Raw genomic sequence first — 25,109 nt, 5'->3', positions numbered from 1 at the left:
GGTCGCAATAAGGAAAATAAATAAATCAGAAGCGTCACAAACAGTGGGAGAAACTCACTAGCAGGCATGTGGCTGTTTCTCGGCATTAATTAAAGCTCTCTGACAACAGTGCGCAGCTCAGTGCATCATCTGGTTGAGCATCGTTGCATAATGTCATCCTGTTTGCTTGATGAAGCTGGATGGCTGATGTACACCCATATGCTTGTGTTGACTCAAGCTGCAGCGGTGCCAGCTTTTCATGTAAGATCAGCCTATGAGTTACGCTCTCTCTCGTTGGGTGTACAGACTCCAGAGTGAAACTCAGCGGGGTGGAACCAAACATGGATTTGCGCAGCAAATGATGCGGCTACTGACTTTCCCCCCTTCCAAAGCGCTCTGGAATATACAGGGTATTTCAAAAGGTGTGAGAACACACAACTGAGCATGCTCGTAGTATCATGGGATTGTAGAGTTGGAAGGGACCACAAGGGTCATCCAGTCTACCCCCCCTCCCGGCAATGCAGGTATCTTTTTACCCAAAGTGGGACTCGAACTCGCAGCCCTAGCATTCAGAGTCTACTGATGGAGCGGTAATGAGATGAAAGATGTAATGAAAAACATTAATAGAAACTTGTAGAAAAGGGGCAATATGGCAGTTATTCCAAAATAGCACTTAAACAGACATTCATATAATAAAAAATAGCGCTGGATGAAATTATTGGTCTCAACTAGGGCCAGGGCCTTTTCAGTACTGGCCCCGACTTGGTGGAAAGCTCTGTCCCAAGAGACTAGGGCCCTGCAGGATTTGACATCTTTCCGCAGGGCCTGCAAGACAGAGCTGTTCCGCCTGGCCTTTGGTTTCAACTCAGTCTGACTCTTATGTTTCCTTCCCTTTATGGTTTTGATCTATGGTCTACTTTTAAAATGAGCCTGCATTTTAAATTGTATTTTAACCCATATTTTAAAAAACTGGTTCCCCCTCTCTATTATGTTTTTATTGTAATTTTACTGGTGTTAGCCGCCCTGAGCCCGGCTCTGGCCGGAGGGCAGGGTATAAATAAATTATTATTATTATTATTATTATTATTATTATTATTATTATTATTATTATATTTAGATGGATTTTTTCACCCATGTGACTGTGTCACTAAGTACATCCATGGTGTGCTTCCTGTACTCTTCTCCCCTGCTTGTTGCTTCCTATTGTAGTCCTCTATGACATCACTCATTACCATGGCAGCTATTGTGTTATGCCCTTGCTTTTTCTCTGGAATGTAAGATGGGAAAGGGTGTTAGAGCCACGAGCCATTAGCGTGGAGTAGATAAGACTGATAATGTGATATGAGAGCCATCTTCAAATATCGGAAGGGCTGTCACATGGAGGATAATAATAATAATAATAATAATAATTTATTATTTATACCCCGCCCATCTGGCTGGGTTTCCCCAGCCACTCTGGGCAGCTTCCAACAGAATATTAAAATACAATAGTCTATTAAACATTAAAAGCTTCCCTAAACAGGGCTGCCTTCAGACGTCTTCTAAAGGTCTGGTAGTTGTTTTTCTCTTTGACATCTGGTGGGAGGGTGTTCCACAGGGTGGGCGCCACTACCGAGAAGGCCCTCTGCCTGGTTCCCTGTAACTTGGATTCTCGTAGTGAGGGAACCGCCAGAAGGCCCTCGGAGCTGGACCTCAGCAGAACGATTTGGGTGGAAACACTCCTTCAGGTATACAGGGCTGAGGCCGTTTAGGGCTTTCAAGGTCAGCATCAACACTTTGAATTGTGCTCGGAAACGCACTGGGAGCCAGTGTAGGATGGAACAAGCTTGTTTTCCACTGCTCCAGAGAGTACGACCCAAAGCAATGGTTTCAATTTGCAAGGAATGAGATTCCGACTAAACGCTAGGAAGAACTTTCTGACAGTAAGAGCTGCTTGACAGCGGAACAGACTCCCTCGGAAGGTGGTAGACTCTGTTTCATTGGAGGCTTTTAAATGGAGGTTGGGTGTCCATCTGCCAGAGATTCTTTAGCTGTGATTCCTTCAATTCAGGGGGTTGAACGAGGTGATCTTTGGCTCACCTCCAACTCTACGAATCTATGATTCTAGGCCTGGAAGTGAGCTTCAAAATATATCAGGACTACTAGCTTGTGGCGGGTGGCACTGTGGGTAAAACCTCAGTGCCTGGGACTTGCTGATCGTATGGTCGGCGGTTCGAATCCCCGCGGCGGGGTGAGCTCCCGTCATTCGGTCCCAGCTCCTGCCCACCTAGCAGTTCAAAAGCACCCCTAAGTGCAAGTAAATAAATAGGTACCGCTTTATAGCGGGAAGGTAAACGGCGTTTCCGTGTGCGGCACTGGCTCGCCAGAGCAGCTTCGTCACGCTGTCCACGTGACCCGGAAGTGTCTTCGGACAGCGCTGGCTCCCGGCCTCTTAATTGAGATGAGCGCACAACCCTAGAGTCGGACACGACTAGCCCGTATGGGCAGGGGTACCTTTACCTTTACTAGCTTGTACTTGTTTTTCCATGATGCTTTCTTCCGATTTTCCTCAACTAATCATTTCCTCTTGTTGATGTTGATGTTGTTGTTGATGATGATGTTCCTTTCACAATGAATGTAGGCTTCATTGACCTTCCTCTGCCCCACTGCAGGAAGCTGTCACTAAAACCATGCAGCCCATTTTCTGTGGCATTAAACGCCATGTTTCCAATTATGGGCCTTTTGCCAGTTTTACGACCTGTTACAAATGAGCGTGCCATCATCCCACTTTGCTTTGCTCCCAGATTCCATTACTGGTTAGTGGCCTGTGAGTGCCGAAGCTCAGGATCTCACTGGGATTTATGGCTTGAAAAATTAAGGATGCTTTTTATGAACCATTTTGGGGTGCTTGTTTGTTTAAAAAAAAAGAAAAGAATTGCAATATTCTGAAAGTTAAAAGGAAGCCTGACCCAAACCCAGAACACAGACAATATGTCTGTATCGGTTCCTCAGATCTTCCTAGTGTAGTAATCTTACCAGTACAAAGCTGAAATCCCTGCAGAGTCTTAACAGGGAGAGAGGGTGATCGTTGTCAATGAATACCACACACCTGTTGAACAGCCCCATCTTTCATCTGAAGACCCCAAGCCAGAGGCTGCTATAGCTGCTAGCCCAAAGTGCAACGTGGCTTTATGGGCCATCGTGATCTTGAGGAAGGCAATGTCTTAGTAGGAGCTCCTGTCAGACATTATTATGTGGTTAGATGTGTCCGTATGAGGGACTGTAGCGTACATTCTTCATGCACACTTGGTGTGATGCAAACCCCTGTTACATAACAGAACATCCCTGACCCAGAGAGCCAGTGTGGTGTAGTGGTTGAGAGCGGGAGTCTTGTAATCTGGGGAACTGGGTTCGCGTCTCCGCTCCTCCACGTGCAGCTGCTGGGTGACCTTGGGCCAGTCACACTTCCTTGAAGTCTCTCAGCCCCACTCACCTCACAGAGTGTTTGTTGTGGGGGAGGAAGGGAAAAGGAGAATGTTAGCCGCTTTGAGACTCCTTAAAGGGAGTGAAAGGCGGGATATCAAATCCAAACTCCTCCTCCTCCTCCTCCTCTTCTTCTTCTTCTTCTTCTTCTTCTTCTTCTTCTTCTTCTTCTTCTATAAGGAAACCTCTTAATGGTTTCTTCCTTTCCTCCATTCCTTTCCTCCATTCCTCCATTCCTCACCCAACTTACTGTGTCATCAAGCGTGTTGGTGTCTCCTTCCAAAGACTGGCACATTGGGACTTTCCACTTCATCATTTCAACCACTTTGCCCACAGCCCTGCAGTGGTATAATCTAGGTAGTATTCAAAAGAGCATCATCATCGTCATTTATTTATATGCCACCCAACTGACTCAGTTTCCCCAGCCACTCTGGGTGGCTTCCATCAAATTAAAACATCAAGCACAGTAAAACATCAACTATTAAAAACCTCCCTATACAGGGCTGCAATATCTTCTAAAATTGTCTAATTGTTTGTTTCCTTGACATCTGATGGGAGGGCATTCCACAGGGAAGGAACAACTCAAAGTGTTGGTGTTGACCTTTAAAGCCCCTAACAGCTTCGTCCCTGTGTACCTGAAGGAGCGGCTCCACCCCCATCGTCCAGCCCGGACACAGAGGTCCAGCTCTTAAGGCTTTCTGGTGGTTCCCTCTCTGTGAGAAGTGAGGTTACGGGGAACCAGGGAGAGGGCCTTCTTGGTAGTGGCACCTGCCCTGTGGAACGCCCTCCCACCAGATGTCAAGGAGATAAATAACTATAGAACTTTTAGAAGACATCTGAAGGCAGCCTGTATAGAGAAGTTTTTTTTAATGTTTAATGTTTTATTATGCTTTTATATAAGTTGGAATTTGCTGCCAAGGAGTGTGGTGGAGTCTCCTTCTTTGGAGGTCTTTAAGCAGAGGCTTGACAACCACATGTCAGGAGTGCTCTGATGGTGTTTCCTGCTTGGCAGGGGGTTGGACTCGATGGCCCTTGTGGTCTCTTCCAACTCTATGATTCTATGATTCTATGGAAGCAGCCCAGGGTGGCTGGGGCAGCCCAGTTTGATGGGAGGAGTACAAATAATAAAATTATTGTTGTTGTTGTTTTGTTTAAAGGTCCACAATAAACACACAAGACATAACTGGCTGTGTTCTTAGATAAATAAGGTATATTGGCCTTGTTTCGCCGACCTGGGCTTCATCAGTAGTTAAAGCTCATATGTGATATTACAGGACAGTGGATCTTATGGCATAGTAGTAGCTGCTAATATTTGCGAAACAAGGCCAATATTCCAGAAATCCTTGTCTTAGACTCTGTGAAAGGATTCTGTGGAACTGTAACAACCTTTCATGTCGATTGTTTGGACCTTATGAACAGACAGGTGGACTAGACACTATTACACAGATGAACCTTATGCATGAACTGATTAGAGAATGATCTCATCCACTGGGTCTTCTGCTTTGTTTGTTTGTTGAACTTTATCAGTTACTTCTGTTGAAATTTATGATTTGATACACGAATAGTATACCTTATTTATCTAAGAACACAGCCGGTTACGTCTCGTGTGTTTCTTGAGGATGCTTCACATGACCATAGGTTTGTTTGTTGTTGTTTTGCTAGTTGTTAGGTCCACAGCAGTGGGCAGCTGCCACAAAAATGACAAGAAACTCCTGCCTAAAATCCCAGAGAGCTGCTGCCAGTGCAGACCATGCAAGGTAGAGCCATTGGTCTGGCTCTGTGTAAGGCAGCTTCCTATGCTCCTTTGCCATGCACAAGTTTTGGGCTTTCTTGCTTGTCCCCACCAACATCATCACCAGAACTTTGGTCCCTCACACAAAGGTGGGCAATGGAGTTTCAGAGAGCCAGTGTGGTGTAGTGGTTAAAAGCGGTAGACTTGTAATCTGGTGAACCGGGATCACTTCCCCGCTCCTCCACATGCAGCTGCTGGGTGACCTTGGGCCAGTCACACTTCTCTGAAGTCTCCCAGCCCCACTCACCTCACAGAGTGTTTGTTGTGGGGGAGGAAGGGAAAGGAGAACGTTAGCCGCTTTGAGACTCCTTCGGGTAGTGATAAAGCGGGATATCAAATCCAAACTCCTCCTCCTCCTCCTCCTCCTCCTCCTCCTCCTCCTCCTCCTCCTCTTCTTCTTCTTCTTCTTCTTCTTCTTCTTCTTCTTCTTCTTCACATTTGGAGAGGGAATAGTAAAATGAGTTTCCGGTGGGAGGAGTCTTATGCAAAGTGGCAAAAGCTTCTTTCACACAAACACACATTTTTTTACACTTGAAAAATCCAGCTGTGGCTTGACTGTTGATGGAAGGAAGGAAGGAAGGAAGGCTGATTCTGTGACATCTAGTGTGCAAATAAATAAAAGCCCCACCTGATCGTAGAACCATAGAATTGTAGAGTTGGAAGGGACCCAGAGGGTCATCTAGTCCAACCCTCTGCAATGCAGGAATCTCAACCAAAGCGCCCATGACAGATGGCCATCCAATCTCTGCTTAGAAACCTCCAATGAAGGAGAGTCAACCACCGCTTGAGGGAGACCGTTCCATTGCCAAAACAGCTCAGAAAGTTATTCCTGATGTTTAGTTGGAATCTCCTTTCTTCTAATTTGATAGTCCACCCTTTTCTCCTACTCTTTGGAGTGCCCCCCCCTTCCCAATAAAATGTGGATAAATTTGGGTGGACAGGTCCGTCCACACATGTCCAGGCGCAAGCATGGTGTTTACGAACCCCTGAAGCTACCACCACGATCCCAGAAACAGACCCTGGTCTATTTCAAAACAACACATCAGCATCTGCATTAAAAAAATAAAATGCATTTGGTTTTTTTCCTTCTAAATCACAAAACAGCAATAACAACAACAATAAAAATAGCAGCGAGAGTGGCAATAAAAACCAGAGGAACAGAAGGAACAAAACAAATGATCCATTAAAATGTGCAGGAGATGAAAATTGTCTTCACCTGGCATTGCAAAGCTAGCAAAAGAGTCGCCAGCCCCATGTCCTTGGGGAGGTCATTCCATAACTGGGGTGTCACCATCAAAACAGCCTCACCTCTGGCAGAAGTTGCACCCAGAGCACGGCCTCCGACCCAGACGGTTAGAAACGGGGGGGAAATGCATATAATCGGCGGTAATGTGCTCAGTGGCTTATGAGCTGTACAAAGTCTGTGGCGGATTCACTAGTAGGAGTAGAGGAGGAATCTGACTCATTTTGCAAATAAGCGCTTTTTTAGCGATATGTGATTAAAAAAAAACCCACAGCCATCCTTTGAAAGTTGCACTTTTCTCTTGCTGCAGTTTTGCATTGCAGAGCTCCAGACGAGGAACGTGTTAAAAATGCATATAGTTGAGTGAAATGAGCCTAAAAATCCACAAAAATAAAACACATTGAATTAGGAATCATTGCATAGCAGAAATTGACTTCTTAGGCAAAACAGCATACCAAAAAAAAATTCAGTTGGGAGAAATTTGCGCAAAAATGCATTTCAGTAACCGAGTCTGGAAGTCACCATTGCATGAAGCGTATTGTTGTTGTTTAGTCGTTTAGTCGTGTCCGACTCTTCGTGACCCCATGGACCAGAGCACGCCAGGCACTCCTGTCTTCCACTGCCTCCCGCAGTTTGGTCAGACTCATGTTTGTGGCTTCGAGAACACTGTCCAACCATCTCGTCCTCTGTCACCCCCTTCTCCTTGTGCCCTCCATCTTTCCCAACATCAGGGTCTTTTCCAGGGAGTCTTCTCTTCTCATGAGGTGGCCAAAGTATTGGAGCCTCAGCTTCACGATCTGTCCTTCCAGTGAGCACTCAGGGCTGATTTCCTTAAGAATGGATGCGTTTGATCTTCTTGCCGTCCATGGGACTCTCAAGAGTCTCCTCCAGCACCAGAATTCAAAAGCATCCATTCTTCGGCGATCAGCCTTCTTTATGGTCCAGCTCTCACTTCCATACATCACTACTGGGAAAACCATGGCTTTAACTATACGGACCTTTGTTGGCAAGGTGATGTCTCTGCTTTTTAAGATGCTGTCTAGGTTTGCCATCACCTTTCTCCCAAGGAGCAATTTCGTGACTGCTGTCACCATCTGCAGTTATCATGGAGCCCAAGAAAGTAAAATCACTCACTGCCTCCATTTCTTCCCCTTCTATTTGCCAGGAGGTGATGGGACCAGTGGCCATGATCTTTATCAATAAAATTCAAAAATTCAGGGGTAATTTTTTGGGGGGGAAATATTTATGCCAATATAATGAAGCATATTATATTGGCATAAATATTTCCCCCCAAAAAAATTACCCCTGAATTTTTGAATTTTATTGATATTGATGCTGCATTTTATGTTGTATTTTATGCTGTTTTATGCTGTTTTTAAGTCACATTTTAATCAATGTTTATTTGCTGTTACCCACCCTGAGCCCGGTTTTTAAACCAGGAAGGGCAGGGTATAAATTATTATTATTATTATTATTATTATTATTATTATTATTATTATTAAACCCAACCATTTGTCATTAAGGGGCACCCCTTCCCTTTACCCCAGGAGGTATAAAACTCCTGTGAGGCTTTCACGAAATGTGGAGAAGTGTGTTCAGTGCCCTCCCCCCCCCCCAACTTTGTGGGTTTTTAAATTTTTGACTCAGGGATGTGTTATTTGTGCTTTCCTGTCCACTCAAGTAAAGCTGTAACATCCTAGTTGTTCAAATGCCAAGATGAGTTTTGGCTTCTTTGCTAAAAGCATCCCATGGCTCCGTGTTCCTGCCGCAGCAGCAATCAGTCCCCCGGCGTGATAATAATACATATTTGCTGCCACCTTCTCCTCTTCAAAGTGTGATGTGGCGTGTGAGCTAATTAACCCTGCCAGGTAGGGGAGTGCTGCTAAATAACTCGCTGCGCACTCCATCCCAGGAGATCGTTCCCACTCCCCGCCCATCCTAACCAAGCTCCAAGTGGGAGTTACTGCGGGGAACGGATTCCACAAGGATGGATATTTTAACTGCAAAGTCACAGGCAGAAAACGTTCTTAGAGATAACTGCTGGAAACCATAGAGGTCAAGGGCAAAGCTGCTCTGGGAACACGATAGTGTGGTTTGTCATCAGCGACTCCAAGGCGCCTTGAATCCAGAACCCAGTTTCTGGAGGTCACAGGAGAGGAGAGAACGCTCTTGTGCTTGAATCCCACTTGCTGGTTTCCCAGGGGCTTATGGCTGGCCATTGTGAGAACAAGTTGCTGGACTAGATAGGTCTTTGGCCTGATCCAGCAAACCTCCTCTTGCTTCCATATGGCCAGTTGCAGGAATGTAGCCCATTGATGGTGCTGGAGGAGACTCTTGAGAGTCCCATGGACTGCAAGAAGATCAAACCTTTCCATTCTTAAGGAAATTAGCCCTGAGTGCTCACGGGAAGGACAGATCCTGAAGCTGAGGCTGAGGCTCCAATACTTTGGCCACCTCATGAGAAGAGAAGACTCCCTGGAAAAGACCCTGATGTTGGGGAAGATGGAGGGCACAAGGAGAAGGGGATGGCAGAGGATGAGATGCTTGGACAGTGTTCTCGAAGCTACCAGCATGAGTTTGACCAAACTGCGGGAGGCAGTGGAAGACACTGGCGTGCTCTGGTCCATGGGGTCATGAAGAGTCGGACACAACTAAACGACTAAACAACAACAACAAAAACTAATCCATTCGAAAGTATGTTTTCTGACAAGGATTACAAACTCAAACAGAGATTACAAACTCAAACTCATAAGGATAAGTATAACACAATAATTCATTACAGAATTAGAGATAAGAGTTTATGAGCAGAGATAAGTTCATGTTAGTCCATAGTCAGATTTGACGTGAAGGTCTTAGTTTCAATCACTGAGCAGAAGTCAGAAGTCAATTATGGATCAGAAACCAGGACAGGGCCCTGTTTCGATGTATTCACCTTCATCAGCTGGAAGTATCAAACATTACATGGTTTCTGATCCATAATTGACTGGATTAGTTTTTGTTACAATTGACTATTGATTTGCGAGTAGGGACCACTCCCACTACTGAAACTTATATTGGCCAGAGTTCTTGATGTGCTTTTTTCTTGGTTTATTTTATAACAAGAACTCCAACTTATTTAAGAAGAAGAGAACAGGGGCATGCAAATATTGGCACAATAATGAAGGAGAAAGCTGTTCAGTCCATGTTTAAAAGTGAACTGATCCAATTCATTCCCCCTATAATTATATGCAGATTGGAAAACGGGGATCAATTATTGGTTGGTTGAGATCTGTCTGTCTCAGGAGGCAACAGAGAAGTGCACCTTTGGGGATGAAGTCAAACTGTTGGAAGGCTACAGTGCCTGCTGCGGCTGTAGAGACCGATACTGGAGAGACATGTTTTGTTGCAGCTGGGGCAGAGGATGGAACCCAGTTGGGCTTATGCAGATGCACCACGGGGCTTCATCTCTTTGTGCTCCTCCTTGCAGTCATTCCTCCTCTGGTCACTGCTGTGGACGCACTACCTGACTGTCTCCAAGCCCTCTGGCTGACTGCAAGGGATTCCCACATGGCGGGGTTGATGTGGTCAGCCTCCATGCCACATTTGCAGACTTCTTTGTAATGCAGAGTTGGTCTGCCAACGGGCCTGGTGCCTGAAGCCAGCTCCCTGCAGAGGCAGTCCTTGGGAATCCTGCTATCTTCCATTCTGCAGACCTGACCAAGCCAGCGCAGAAGTCACTAGAGGTCATACCTTGTTAGACATTCAGGGCTACACCTGCTCAGAAGCCAAGCTTGTTGATCAGCATGCAAGGCCATCTCTGCCATTAAGCAAAAGGCACTGGATCGATTGACTTTATTGCTCCAGCCCCAGAGCTTTGACAATATTCACATGCTGCCATTAAGCAATACGATAAACAATAAAAGCCAAGCCCTTCTGAAGAGCAATAGACTCTTCTGACATCGCGCCAACCTTCCTAGTCATGCATTTAAACAGCATTTTCATGACAATCCTTCAGTTCAGAATCCGCAAGCAGGTTGGTGGCAGCTGCTTCAAACAGCATCAAGAAAGGCTGGCTCTGGGGTCCTGAACACGTCTAACCCAGGGTCAGCTCCACAAGGTTAAGAGTGCAAGCCAAACCATGTGCTTATCTGGGATTAAGTCCCACTGGCCTTGTAGACGTGTCCCTCTGAGCAGGCATGAAGAATTGCAGCACACATGGCTTCTGGGGCAGTTTTATGGAGAGGGCTGCAGTGCTGATACTGGCGATGGTCACTGCTGCTTTTGCAAACACACTCCCAGCTTCCCATCCCTGCAATTTCAATTATACTGTGTGTTGCATTTGTAGACTAGGGGCTGCTCCGCCTCTCTGTCTCTCTTTCTCTCAGCTGCCTGCCATTGTTCACCTGCCCTGCATGCAGAAGGTCCCAGGTTCAGCCCTCAGCCTCTCCAGGTAGGGATTGGAGAGTCATCTACCTGGAATCCTGGAGAATTGCTGTCAATCAGGGCCTGGCAAATAGAAGGGGAAGAAATGGAGGCAGTGAGAGATTTTACTTTCTTGGGCTCCATGATCACTGCAGATGGTGACAGCAGCCATGAAATTAAAAGACGCCTGCTTCTTGGGAGAAAAGCAATGACAAACCTAGACAGCATCTTAAAAAGTAGAGACATCACCTTGCCAACAAAGGTCCGTATAGTTCAAGCTATGGTTTTCCCAGAAGTGATGTATGGAAGTGAGAGCTGGACCATGAAAAAGGCTGATCACCGAAGAATGGATGCTTTTGAATTATGGTGCTGGAGGAGACTCTTGAGAGTCCCATGGACTGCAAGAAGATCCAACCTCTCCATTCTGAAGGAAATCAGCCCTGAATGCTCACTGGAAGGACAGATCATGAAGCTGAGGCACCAATACTTTGGCCACCTCATGAGAAGAGAAGACTCCCTGGGACCCTGATGCTGGGAAAGACGGAGGGCACAAGGAGAAGGGGACGACAGAGGATGAGATGGTTGGACAGTGTTCTCGAAGCTACCAGCATGAATTTGACCAAACTGCGGGAAGCAGTGGAAGACAGGAGTGCCTGGAGTGCTCTGGTCCATGGGGTCACGAAGAGTCGGACATGACTAAGCAACTAAACAACAACAACAAGTGCAGATAACCCTAAGCTAGTTGGGCCCATGGTCTGACTCTGTATAAGGCACCTCCCCGTGTAGGTTTTGCTTTTTGAAGGGCTTCTGATTATACGTGAGTGTCGTGGCGCCCTGTGCCAGACGAAAGAGGCCGTTTTGCCCTTGGCACTTGGCACCTGGAAGTGCTCGATGAGCAACAGCAAGGCAGCCAGCGCTTTCTGTGGGGGACCATGATGAGTAGGTAGCAAGCTGGTGATGTGGTGGGGGCAATGAAGAAAGGGAGCAAGCAGACTTGTTCCGTTCCAGTTCTGAGAGAATGCATAATGAAACCCCGCTCTCGGTGCTATTTGATCATGAACCAAGTGCAATTAAGCCAGCTCTCTCTGTGCCTTTAAAGGAGGTGGATAATGTGCAGTAATCATGTGTGAATTAGCTGTTCCATAAGAATTGGGAAAATCCCAAGTGCACAGAAACAAAAAAATCAATTTCATGCCATGTTCAGTTTTCAGCAAGGTGGAAAGATCCTACGAAGTAACGGGGTTGAGCTTCTCTTGCCCCTACATGCCTCATTTATGGTGCTCCTGATCCAATGGAGGTACAGTGGTACCTCGGGTTAAGTACTTAATTCATTCTGGAGGTCCGTTCTTAACCTGAAACTGTTCTTAATCCGAAGCACCACTTTAGCTAATGGGGCCTCCTGCTGCCGCCGCGCCGCTGGAGCACAATTTCTGTTCTCATTCTGAAGCAAAGTTCTTAACCCAAGGTACTATTTCTGGGTTAGCGGAGTCTGTAACCTGAAGCGTATGTAACCCAAGGTACCACTGTACTGAATTTTCTAAAGCCACCTTGGGGAACCTCAGCTTCACAGGCCTAGCTAGACCCAGTTTCGCCCACAAAGACCTTCCTCAAAGCCACACCCATCTTCTTTGCTTCTGACGCCACATGCAGTGTCGGGTGTGGGCCGGGAATGAATGTGGCTCCTGAGGAACGACCGTGAACTTAACATGAACATAGTGTGAGCTCCTGATTGTCTCTTTGCAATCAAGTCTCCCTGTTGGCACCACTCATTATGACGTCAGGTGACTGACAGGTGAAGTATTGAGGGACTTGACCTGCCAGCTCATTCCAGCTCCCCACACCATATACGGAAATGATAGTGCCACTAGGACAGTGGTTCTCAACCTGTTGGTCCCCAGATGTTGTTGGACTACAACTCCCATCATCCCTGAGTTCTGGCCTTGCTAGCTTGGGGTGATGGGAGTTGTAGTCCAACAACATCTGGGGTCCCACTGGTTGAGAACCATTGTGTTTAGGATGATGGGCCCATATATGATGTCAAGTGTAAGGAAGGCAGTTGTGACTTGGTTGCAGGGACCGGCAGGGCTCCAAAGAGTGTGTGGTGAGGCAGGGGACCTGAGTAGTGACCCAGGAGAGGGGACAAGTGATTTTATGGAGTTGGATATCACCATACATCCCATTTCCCCTCCCCCCCCCCATGAGAGCACAGTGAGAATTTTGAGTGCCATGCTCTTGCATGATTTTGGGGTGAGATCTTGTTTTGTTTTTTGCATCTGCAAACTGGCATGGCACCCCAAAATATGTGTTTTCGGGTACCATGACCCAACAAAGCACTTTGTCTGGGTTTGCAATTGCACGGGTCACATGACTCACACAGCAGCGCAGACCTGGGAGATGGCGTCCCGGTTTTGGGCCATGTCGCATTGGACGGTATTTGCCACCTTCAAGGCAGGAGGGAGAGTCAGAGCAGTACTAGGTGGCAGGGCAGGGTTCCACTGTTGCCACCATTGTGCCATTGGGCTCAGACATGTGGGCAGCTGCCTAGAGGCTAGAAGGCTCTGTGTTCATCCAGAGCACCATGGAAGCTGCTGTAAGCGTTTCTTTTGCCAGTAAAGGGTTAACTGTCAGACGTGTGCCTTCCTTATCTGGGATGGGATGGACACTTGGAGAAAATGGCTCTGTGGGCCAGAAAAATTTGGGCCTTGGGATGAAGGTGGTGCTCCCTGCCTGTTTTTACAGGACAAAGATGGGATGTGTTTACTAAATGACTTTGAAATTGGCCTTTGTGGGTTTTTAAAAATTCATTTAACATGTATTTTTCTGTTATTGCTTTTAATATAAATTTGGCCTTTGTTCGTTTAATACCGTATTTTTCGCTCTATAAGACGCACCAGACCACAAGACGCACCTAGTTTTTGGAGGAGGAAAACAAGAAAAAATATATTCTGAATCTCAGAAGCCAGAACAGCAAGAGGGATTGCTGCACAGTGAAAGCAGCAATCCCTCTTGCTGTTCTGGCTTCTGGGATAGCTGCACAGCCTGCATTCGCTCCATAAGATGCACACACATTTCCCATTACTTTTTTAGGAGGGAAAAAGTGAGTCTTATAGAGCAAAAAATACGGTAATTAGATATCATGTCGACTTGTTCGATGTGCTCAGTTTTTAAGTTTGCACAGAGAGCGCTTGGAATCGGGCATGGCAGAAATATAACAAAAGAGCGAGTGACGAACTGAAAAAGCCCCGTAGCGTGTTCTGAAACAGCAAGGAATTTGAATGAGTTGTTGGTGCAATGGAAAAGGCCTCCTCTGAGTTATCCTGGGAGACTTGGCGTATCTCTGTGGACACCCAAGACATTCCATCTGCACTCCCATGCGCGGCTGCTGTGTGCATGCGCCTCAGCGCACGGAGTCGTGCGGGCCTGCCCGTCTCTGCTTGTTGCCTGCTAGACAGATGTTATTCTTTTAATTAAGGGCACTGGTGGTAATAAAATCCCCGTAGAATCCATGAAGGATTCATAGCCTTAAGCTGTGCTCGGGTTTACGCAGGAGTGTGCGATGCAGTCGAGGGGAACGGATGCTAAATCAAGTCTGGAGACATATGGACCCGGTTAAAGACCAGTCCCATTCCTCTCTTCCTCACATCATACTTTTGTCTTGGGTTAATTACTCATCTCTCGGCCTTGCAACATATTTTTTCCCCAGCTGCTACCTCCGAGGCTGTTTCTCTGGGCCCAGGGAGAGTGAAAACGGATGGCGCGAGAGGCCAGCGCCACATTCTCTCGATACGCTTGCAGGGATTTATCACCATATAACACCGCTCCTGAGAGATCTGCATTGGCTCCCAGTAAATTTCCGAGTACAATTCAAAGTGTTGGTGCTGACGTTGAAAGCCCTAAACAGCCTCGGTCCAGTATACCTGAAGGAGCATCTCCACCCCCATTGTTCAGCCCGGACACTGAGGTCCAGCTCCGAGGGCCTTCTGGCGGTTCCCTCGCCGTGAGAAGTGAGGTTACAGGGAACCAGGCAGAGGGCCTTCTCAGTAGTGACACCTGCCCTGTGGAACGCTCTCCCATCAGATGTCAAGGAAATAAGCAACTATCTGACTTTTAGAAGACGTCTGAAGGCAGCCCTGTTTAGGGAAGTTTTTAATGTTTAATGCTGTATTGTCTGCTTAATATTCGGTTGGCTCTCAGAATGGCTAGGAAAACCCAGACTGATGGGCGGAGTATAAATTATTATAAATTATTATTATCCTTAGCACCTTCTTTGGACCATAGAACACATCCACACCATGCCTCATGCTTCCCCCCCATCCTCTTCCCCCCAAAGATGATATTTAGATCATAAACTCCCTGAGGCAGGGACTAGTACTTCAACTGAACTCCATCAGCAGACATTAGCTGATTATGCCAAGGTTGCAGGTTCGTTCCCCATATGGGACAGTTGCATATTTCTTTTCTTTTCTTTTGGAAATAATTTTTATTGCTTTTACAAAATAAATCTCACCTTTAAATTTTGAAATCAAGATTCTTCCAAATCTTAGGACTTTCCTCCTCCCCTCCATGGGTCCTTTATAAATCAACTGCATATTATAGTTCTTCCACATTAGGTAAAGGTAAAGGTACCCCTGCCCGTACGGGCCAGTCTTGACAGACTCTAGGATTGTGCGCCCATCTCACTCAAAGAGGCTGGGGCCAGCGCTGTCCGAAGACACTTCCGGGTCACGTGGCCAGTGTGACATCGCTGCTCTGGCGAGCCAGAGCCGCACACGGAACGCCGTTTACCTTCCCGCTAGTAAGCGGTCCCTATTTATCTACTTGCACCCGAGAGTGCTTTCGAACTGCTAGGTTGGCAGGCGCTGGGACCGAACAACGGGAGCGCACCCAGCCGCGGGGATTCAAACCGCCGACCTTTCGATCGGCAAGCCCTAGGTGCTGAGGCTTTTACCCACAGCGCCACCCGCGTCCCTCTTCCACATTATGGTCCTCCAAAATATCCAGAGTCTTTGTAACATTGCAGGAGTTACTAAAAGCCTGCCAAAGAGCTCAAGTGATTACAGTGTTCTTTTAAGTACAGTCTGTATTTGTGCCATTCCCTATTGAAGTTTTGATCCCCCTGATTTCTGATTTTCCCTGTTAGTCTTGCCATCTCTGCATACTCTAATAATTTCATCTGCCAGTTCACTTTTGTCGGCATTTTCGCCTCTTTCCATTGCTGGGCAAGGCATATTCCTACCTTGCAGGGGGTTGATCTAGAATCGGTGTCTCTTCCAAGCCTGCAATTCTGTGATTCCAGATCTAGATAGATATCTAATGCTCTCAATAAAAAAAGTACAACAAAGTCCACAGCAATATCAGGAAATGCAGGCTAACATCACATAAAATTAAGACTAACACGCCAGAAAAAGGAGCAAGCATCAGTTGCTCAACAATTGCCTCTGAGAATAAATGGGTCTTAAATTATGGCCTCGGACCATGTAAAAGAGGAGGAGTACCAGTAGCTCTCAATATCTTGTTGGACACCTGGTTCCTATCAGCCCCAACCAACAAGGTCAGCAATGATAGACGTTGGAGTCCAACAACATCTGGTGGTCCACAGTTCTCCATCCTTGCTCTGAATATTGGCCCCTGCCAAAACTTTCCAGGGAGAATGCTCTGTAAACCAGGTGCCACCTCCGAAAAAGCTGTCTCCCCATTGCCTAGCTCATGGGTAGGCAAACTGAGGCCCGGGGGCCGGATCCGGACTAATCGCCTTCTAAATCCGGCCCACGGACGGTCCAGGAATCAGCGTGTTTTTACATGAGTAGAATGTGTGCTTCTATTTAAAATGCATCTCTAGATTATTTGTGGGGCATAGGAATTCGTTCATTCCCCCCCCCAAAGTATAGTCTGCCCCCCCCCCCCACAAGGTCTGAGGGACAGTGGACCGGCCCCCTGCTGAAAAAGTTTGCTGGTCCCTGCTAGCTGCTTAACCTCTGAAGATGAGAGCAGTGGCGTAGCGTGGGTTGTCAGCACCCGGGGCAAGGCAAGTAATTTGCGCCCCCTAACCCGTGGATTTGCGCCCCCTAACCCGTGGATTTGCGCCCCCTAACCCGTGGATTTACGCCCCCTAACCCGTGGATTTGTGCCCCCTAACCCTAACCCCCAGATGTTGCGCCCGGTGCGGCCGGGCCCCCCTGCACCCCCCACGCTACGCCACTGGATGAGAGCATCCAGTGGGAGGACATCAAAGGAGACCAGAAATTTAGGGCAGATTTACATGGAGGAAAGCAGTCCTTTGTGTACCCAGTTCCCGAGGATTCCTGCATTGCAGGGGGTTGGACTAGATGTCCCTTGGGATCCCTTCCAACTCTATAGTTCTGTGATTCTCACTGCGTGCACCGACCTCATCAAATTGCTCTTTCTGTGCATGAGGAACGAATGCAGCAAACTCTACAGAGCATAGTGCACTTAACATCCATGGAAACCATGCTGGGGGGAAACCGGCGGGGTTGAGATGCTGTTCGCAAGGCCCCCGCCAATTGTCAGCTAATTGTGTTTGGTTTGCTCAAAGATAAATTGCGGTGTAACTCAGCATTTGCTGTAATGTAATGTGCAGAAATCACAGGGTACGTTTGGCCCTGCAATTGCATGCCGATTAGTAGACACAGAGCCTCGCCTCTGCCTGAGGCTTGGAGCTTTGGGTTACTCCAAGCTATACTGCCAGAGAATATTAGCTTTCATTTTTTAAAAAAAACAATAATAATAAATGAATAAAGTTTCCGATCATCATGGATGAGAAGACAAGCTATAGGCAGGAAAGCCTGATCAAATATCGAAAGGCAGAAGGCTGGCTGAAGGAGACAATTGGTGGTCAAGGAACCCGGGCATCAATGCCCTTCAAAACACTTAGTTCATCTCCACGTCAAGCAAAATTAAGGAGTGGAGAGCCAAACCGTACTAATTTTCAAAAGATCTGCAGTGAACTGTGGTCATCCGAAAGCCCCAGTGTTACTATGCCCACTAGTCCCCATTGTTGTTGTTTAGTCGTTTAGTCATGTCCGACTCTTTGTGACCCCATGGACCAGAGCACACCAGGCACTCCTGTCTTCTACTACCTCCCGCAGTTTGGTCAAACTCATGCTGGTAGCTTCGAGAACACTGTCCAGCCATCTAGTCCTCTGTCGTCCCCTTCTCCTTGTGCCCTCCATCTTTCCCAACATCAGGGTCTTTTCCAGGGAGTCTTCTCTTCTCATGAGGTGGCCAAAGTATTGGAGCCTCTGCTTCAGGATCTGTCCTTCCAGTGAGCACTCAGGGCTGATTTCCTTCAGAATGGAGAGGTTTGATCTTCTTGCAGTCCATGGGACTCTCAAGAGTCTCCTCCAGCACCAGAATTCAAAAGCATTCATTCTTCGGCGATCAGCCTTCTTTATGGTCTAGCTCTCACTTCCATACATCACTACTGGGAAAACCATAGCTTTAAGTATACGGTCCTTTGTTGGCAAGGTGATGTCCCCATTAGTAACATTCAAAGACAATTTGGTGCGGAAGGCGTCTCTTTAGTCGTGAAACACCTGAGGAATGTCAAGGGAAAGCGGGGAAGATGAAGTGATAAAAATCCTGGTGATATTTACATGTGTGTGTTAGAATCCCATTCCTACCATGGTGTCAAGGGAGATATGTGCAAGAATTGCCACCACCATTTCCAGTAGCCAGAGCAGCAGGTGTGATTTCTCTCCTCTCTTTCTTTCTCTCCCTCCGTACTTCCCTTCCCCTACTTTTAGTACACTTACGATGGGACGGAGATTAACAGCTTGCCAGTGGAGCTGACAGTCGTGTGGAATGGGGATTTCAACATTGACAACCCGGCGCAGAACAAAGGTAACGAATCATTTCGACTTGTCCTTGGAAGTGGTAACCTTAGCAACCGGCTGCATCACTCTGCACACTTCCTAACAAAGCACTCTACGCTTCCCTTCCCCGTCTGCTACAAGGCTTTATTTATGTTCTCTGCAAATTGCTTAAAAAAAAAAAGTTCTGTTTTTCTTCCCCTCTCTCTTGTTGAGCACCTGAAACAAATAAAGCTCCGCCTGCCCCTCCCCCCCCCCCCAGCATTTTAAAGCCAAACTTTCTACTCTCCAAATCCTCTTGACTTGAGTAGCTCATTTCAGTGATTGTTGCCAGCAGCTTAGTTTGGATCTGCCCAAGTCAGGTTTTTTTCCTGCTGAAGCAGTTTGCAACTTCTTTTTTAAATACGACTCAAAATAATAACAAATATGGGTCAGTCGCATTGCCCTCTTTCTGATTTCACACACTCCTTTCCTGGAAAACTGGGTTTGTGGGAATTTGTGGGAGCAGGAGGCGGGAAGGCAAAATTGGGGGGGGGGGGTAGTGGTACGCAGTTGACAGCTGCTGTAAGGAGCCCTCTAGGTACAGTGAGTTCAGTCCCTCACCCTAATTTTTGCCCCCAAAATCAAAACCCAGTTTCGCCAGGAAAGGTGCCCCCCTGATTCATTCTGTAGGCAGTGCTGGGGGTCGGACTAGAGAACCCTTTGCCAGTGGCGTAGCATGGGTTGTCAGCACCCGGGGCAAGGCAAGTAATTTGCACCCCCTAACCCGTGGATTTCCGCCCCCTAACCCGTGGATTTGCGCCCCTAACCCCCAGATGTTGCGCCACGCTACGCCGCTGCCCTTTGCATCCCTTCCAATCCTACCATTCCATGATTCTCTGCACTGAGAAACTGATACTTTCAACTGGTAATGGAAAGTAAAAAGGGAGGAAGTCTTATGCACATCTTCGGTCGGAGAGTCCTCCCCTGTATCATTGATTGGGTATAGATTTTAGATTTCAGAATCGGTTTCCTAGCTGCTGGCTTCTTTATACCTTCCATAGATAAGCTATTGAATTTGTGGACACAAGATGTGGTGTTGGTCACCAACTTCGAAAGAGCAGACAAATTCATATAAGGCTGTTAGTGGCTATGAGTCATAATAGATACCTTCCACCTTCATTATCAGAGGTGCTTCTTAATACCAGTCAGTGGTGTACCATGGGTTGCCAATGCCCGGGGCAAGGCAAATATCCTTGGCACCACCCACCAATAGTGTGGAACAAAGGTGCAATAGCTTGCGACCTAACTCGAGTGGCAGCCGCAGCGCCCAGTGAGCATCCAGCAATCGAGCACTGCGAAAAACAGGATGGAGGATTGGTCAGGAGCGGGTACCTTTATATGCGGCGGGCACCCTAGCAACCGGCCATTGACCATATCAGTTCACCCATACAGTCATTTGGAGATTTTCTGAATGAGGGGATGGTGCATTATTTTAAAATATATTTTTACTACTTCTGTTAATTTTCTTTTGAAATCTTGCACCCCAAAGAATTTTGCTCCCAGGGCAAGTGCCCCGTGGCCCCACCCACGCTATGCCACTGATGCCAGTTGTTGGGGAGCACCAGTGGGCGAGCGTCCTGCTTGTGGGCTGTCCCCAGCCATCTGGTTGCCCCCTAGTGGGAAACAGGATTCTTGACTAGTTAAACCTTCCAGTCCAATCTAGTGGGACTCTTGCTGCATTGTTTGACTTGACCGCAGAAGGCTTATTGGCTGCTGCTCCTTTGCCGCAGTTCTGCAGATCAAAGCACCTGAGAGGGCATATATGGGGTAAGGCGATCTCATGGGTAAATGCCTCCTCAACAGGCTTGTGCTTTCCTCTCCCAACAGTCCACCTGTACAAATGCGGGGCCATGCGAGACAGCTGCGGCCTGTGCCTGAAAGCAGACCCGGACTACGAGTGTGGCTGGTGCGAAGACCAGAACCGGTGCACCTTGAAGCACCATTGCCCCATCCTGGAGAACCGGTGGCTGGAGCTCTCTGGCGCTGGGGGCAAATGCACCAACCCCAAGATCACAGAAGTAAGTCATCCTGAAACTCCCTCTTCCGTTCCCCATACCCTTGTTTTCTGCACCCTGCCTAGCCATGAAGACCTATGATCAGTGGCGTAGCATGGGAAGGGGGTCACAGGGGCGGTCTCCCTGGGTGCTAAATTGTTAGGGGGCATAAAATTACAACCCCTGATGCTGCCTCAATACAGCTGTGTGCTTCTATTGCTGTGCTCTATTGAAAACGGTGACCTCTCCAGGCAATGGAACAACTCTTCTTTTCTTATCTCTACGGCTGCAATCTTTTGGGTGACCCGCAACCCTTGCTATGCCACTGGCTATGATGGATAATCCACCAAATAGGATTCTCCTTCAGCCTTACCACTCAACTGGAGATGCCAAGGACTGGGCCTGGGCTGTTCTGTATCCGAAACAGGAGCTTTGCAACTGAGCTATGGTGTTCGGCCCCCCTCCCAGATTCAGCTTTTCTGCACAGGCAGCTTCCTGAGGTGTGGTCCTGCTCTTTGATAGTGACTTGCTGTCATCTGGCTCATGCAGGATGTCCTAAAGAACAGGGCTACTATAAGGATGGTCCTTCTGCTTCCTTCTGGTTATCTGGTGTCCTTCTGGTGTCCTTCTGGTTCTCTGCTTCCTTCTGGTGTCCAGAGGAGGGCAGCCAAAATGGTCAAAGGCCTGGAAACAATGCCTTATGAGGAACAGCTAAGGGAGCTGGGCATGTTTAGCCTGGAGAAGAGGAGGTTAAGGGGTGATATGATAGCCATGTTCAAATATAGAAAAGGATGTCACATACAGGAGGGAGAAAGGTTGTTTTCTGCTGCTCCAGAGAAGCGGACACGGAGCAATGGATCCAAACTACAAGAAAGAAGATTCCACCTAAACATTAGGAAGAACTTCCTGACAGTAAGAGCTGTTCGACAGTGGAATTTGCTGCCAAGGAGTGTGGTGGAGTCTCTTTCTTTGGAGGTCTTTACGCAGAGGCTTGACAACCATATGTCAGGAGTGCTCTGATGGTGTTTCCTGCTTGGCAGGGGGTTGGACTCGATGGCCCTTGTGGTCTCTTCCAACTCTATGATTCTATGATTCTATGATTCTATTCTATGATTTTCTGATCCCAAGAACGATGGCCCCGCTTAGAACTCACTTGGGCTGTGCGCAATTCCTTCTCAGATGCTGTAACTCAAGAAGGATGGCTCCTCGCAGCTGTGAAAGTGAGCCCAGGAGACTGTGGTTTAACTGGAGCTGCTGTGCCAAACAGCTAGATCAAAGCGCTGCCTTATATCATCCCTGCTCCCATGTCGCATGCAGTCCTCACCAGAGAGGATGCAGAAGTTCACAGGTTTTAAGAAGATTTGCCTCGGAAGCAGGAATGTCTCCAAAGAGCCTCTTTGAAGAATTGGCCAGACGTTGGAGGGGGGAAGCAGGATATTGGAGTGTGCTTTATTATTATTATTTTTTCCAGATAAAATTTGCAATTTGTTTTTCTTGAAATGCATCACCACCGGTGCCTAACAGGACATTATTCTCCATTCTGCCCTGAGTCTGTAATCTGCAGCGCTCTTTCCATTCCACTGCGGTTCGCCATCTGCCCCAAACTATGCTACGTGTGGCCAGTGGCGTAGCGTGGGTTGTCAGCACCCAGGGCAAGGCAAGTAATGTGCGCCCCCCCCCCGCTGCACTGTCCCTCCCCCAGATAGTCCCTCGTTCTCTCTCCGCACCACACCGCACGCCTGGCACCCTCCCCTCCACAGTGGGCGGCGACCCGGCAGCTCGGAGCGGATTCGCACAGCCAGCACTGCAGTGAGAGAGAATGAGTGAGCCAGGTAGGGGCAGAGAGCTGCGAGTGGGAGCGCCCCCCCCAGATGTTGCGCCCGGTGCGGCCGGGCCCCCCTGCACCCCCCACGCTACGCCACTGTGTGTGGTGGAATTCTGTAACCTAATTTACACAATTTTGTGAACTGTGTAACCTAATTTACACAATTAATTTTGTGAATTATCCCATTTAATTCAAAAGAAATGCAATTCAAATAGGGGAGGCTGAAAGCTGCAACCAAAGATAGCACCCACCATATTTGTTGGGTTGATTTTTGTTCTGGACAGGAGATAAATAAGCGGACATTGACAATTTCTGCTCCTGTTTTCTGTTTCTTGCCAGAATTCTGACATCCCTAATCACCCCAGAATGATATACGGTCATACCTCGAGTTACAGATGCTTCAGGTTGTGTTTTGTTGGGTTACGGACCTGCCAAAACCCGGAAGTACTGGAACCGGGGGTCGCACATGTGCAGAAGCGCTAAATCGTGCTTTATGCATGCGCAGAAGCACCAAATCGCAACCCGCGCATGAGCAGACGCACCACTGCAGGTTGCGAATGTGCATCCCACTCAGATCATGTCCGCAACCCAAGCGTCCTCTGTAGAGTTGAAATTCCTGGTTAGACAGGTTTCCCAGGCTTTTCAAACATATAAAAACCTACAAAGCCTTTTTGAGCAGAGAACATGGCAAGTCAGGAAGAATTAATTTAAGGTTCTGGTCTAGGGGTTCAAGTGCAGGTGAGAGAAAAAGAATGCTCCTTCAAACCTTTGTAAAATATTATCCTATGATATATATTGTACATACACATTAAGGCTGCAGTCTTGTACATATTTGTGAGAATAAGTCCCCTTGGACTTGCTTTTGAGGAAACACATTGACAATCCATCAATAAGCCAGCAAGTGAGATTTGTTCACTTCCGGAGACTAAAAAAAAATAGGTAAAGGTAAAGGTAAAGGTACCCCTGCCTGTACAGGCCAGTCTTGACAGACTCTAGGGTTGTGCGCTCATCTCGCTCTAGAGGCCGGGAGCCAGCGCTGTCCGCAGACACTTCCGGGTCACGTGGCCAGCGTGACGAAGCTGCTCTGGCGAACCGGCACCAGAGCAGCACATGGAACGCCATTTACCTTCCCGCTATAAAGCGGTACCTATTTATCTACTTGCACTTAAGGGTGCTTTCGAACTGCTAGGTGGGCAGGATATACCCTTGATTTTTGAGAGACACAATGAAAACCTTCCAAACGACCCTCACTACTATGGATGTGAATTAATATGCATGGAACTTCATGTATAACACTGGTGGGATCTGAACCGCCTGCGACTATCCAGGAAAGAATCCTCAGGGTAATGGTGGAGAGCTCAGCGAAAATGTCAACCTGGCATGCAGAAAGCGAATCCCAAGTAAGGGATTATTAGAAAAGGGATAGAAAATTAAAAAGGCCAATATCATAATGCCTTAATAATAAATCTTATGGCATAGGCATTTTTTGAAAACGGGTTGCACCCATTTCAAAAGCCTTTTTATGGAACTAGAAGAGGTGAGGAAAAATAAAAGCTCACTTTTGAAGCTCACCTCCAGGGCTAGAATAATAGATTCATAGAGTTGGAAGTGAGCCAAAGATTGCATTGTTAGCCCAGAAATGGAAACAAGAAGAAATTCTGAAGAAAGAAGAATGGCAGACGAAATTAATGGACTATGCAGAATTGGACAAAATGACAGGAAGGATTCGAAACCTGTGGGACCAGAGATTTACAGAAGATTGGAAGAAGTATATGAATTATTTGAAGAGCAACTGTAATCAACAAATTACGCTAGTAGGACTACAAGAAGTTTTGTAAGGGGAAATATACAATGTGTTACAAAGTGGGAAAAGATAGAGATATTGGTTATGAGTTTGAAATGTAATAGGGGAAGATAAGAAATGCATACTAAGAGATTAGATTGGAAAATTTTCAGACAGGATTGATGGAAGTCAAAAATTTGAATAAGATGTAAAAGTATGTTTAATTACTGTTGAAAATGATATGTTTAAAAACTAATAAAAAATTATATATATTTTTTTTAAAAAGAGGTGTGGAAAAGAGAAAACGAAATAAAGTGCTTAGAACAAAACATTCTGGGTTTGTTGTGCTTAGAAAGAAGGCGAACTCAGACCGAACATGACAGAAGTGGTTCCCCACACCTGTGGAGTCCTGCTCCTGATCAGTGTTGCAGCCACCCGAGTCACCGCCACCCCTTACCGCAGGTGTGGGGAACCACTGGCCCACAGGCCCACCAGATGTTGCTGAACTGCAGCTGCAAGCAGGTTCAGTGACCTGGGCTGATGAGAGATGAAGTCTGACAACATCTGGAGGGCCAAGAGTCCCCTATGCCTCTCTTACAACTTCTGCTTTGCACCCTCCTTTATTGTTGCATGCGGAATTCCCCCCCCCCCAGTGAAATAATGACACATGACACAATTATTAAGGGTAATGGGCTAAATAAGGCCACAACTTTATTGGTTACAGATGATGGGCAGTATTGGCTTAGGCATTGGTCCTAA

General features: G+C 47.1%; 1 protein-coding gene across 4 annotated transcripts in view; it reads left to right on the top strand.

The window, feature by feature from the left end:
- The window catches only part of PLXNA4 (plexin A4), a 618,767-nt gene that overhangs the window by 494,389 nt on the left and 99,269 nt on the right, over positions 1 to 25,109 (top strand). For all 4 annotated transcript variants that reach the window (XM_083401717.1, XM_083401718.1, XM_083401719.1 and 1 more), the window contains 2 exons: positions 18,641 to 18,737; positions 20,576 to 20,766. In XM_083401717.1, coding sequence (XP_083257843.1) covers positions 18,641 to 18,737; positions 20,576 to 20,766 — 288 coding nt within the window. The remainder of the gene's footprint in view (positions 1 to 18,640; positions 18,738 to 20,575; positions 20,767 to 25,109) is intronic.

The sequence above is a fragment of the Podarcis tiliguerta genome, assembly GCF_965153285.1.
Source record: "Podarcis tiliguerta genome assembly, chromosome: 10".
Lineage (NCBI taxonomy): Eukaryota > Metazoa > Chordata > Lepidosauria > Squamata > Lacertidae > Podarcis > Podarcis tiliguerta.
This window is presented reverse-complemented; position numbering and strand designations above follow the sequence as displayed.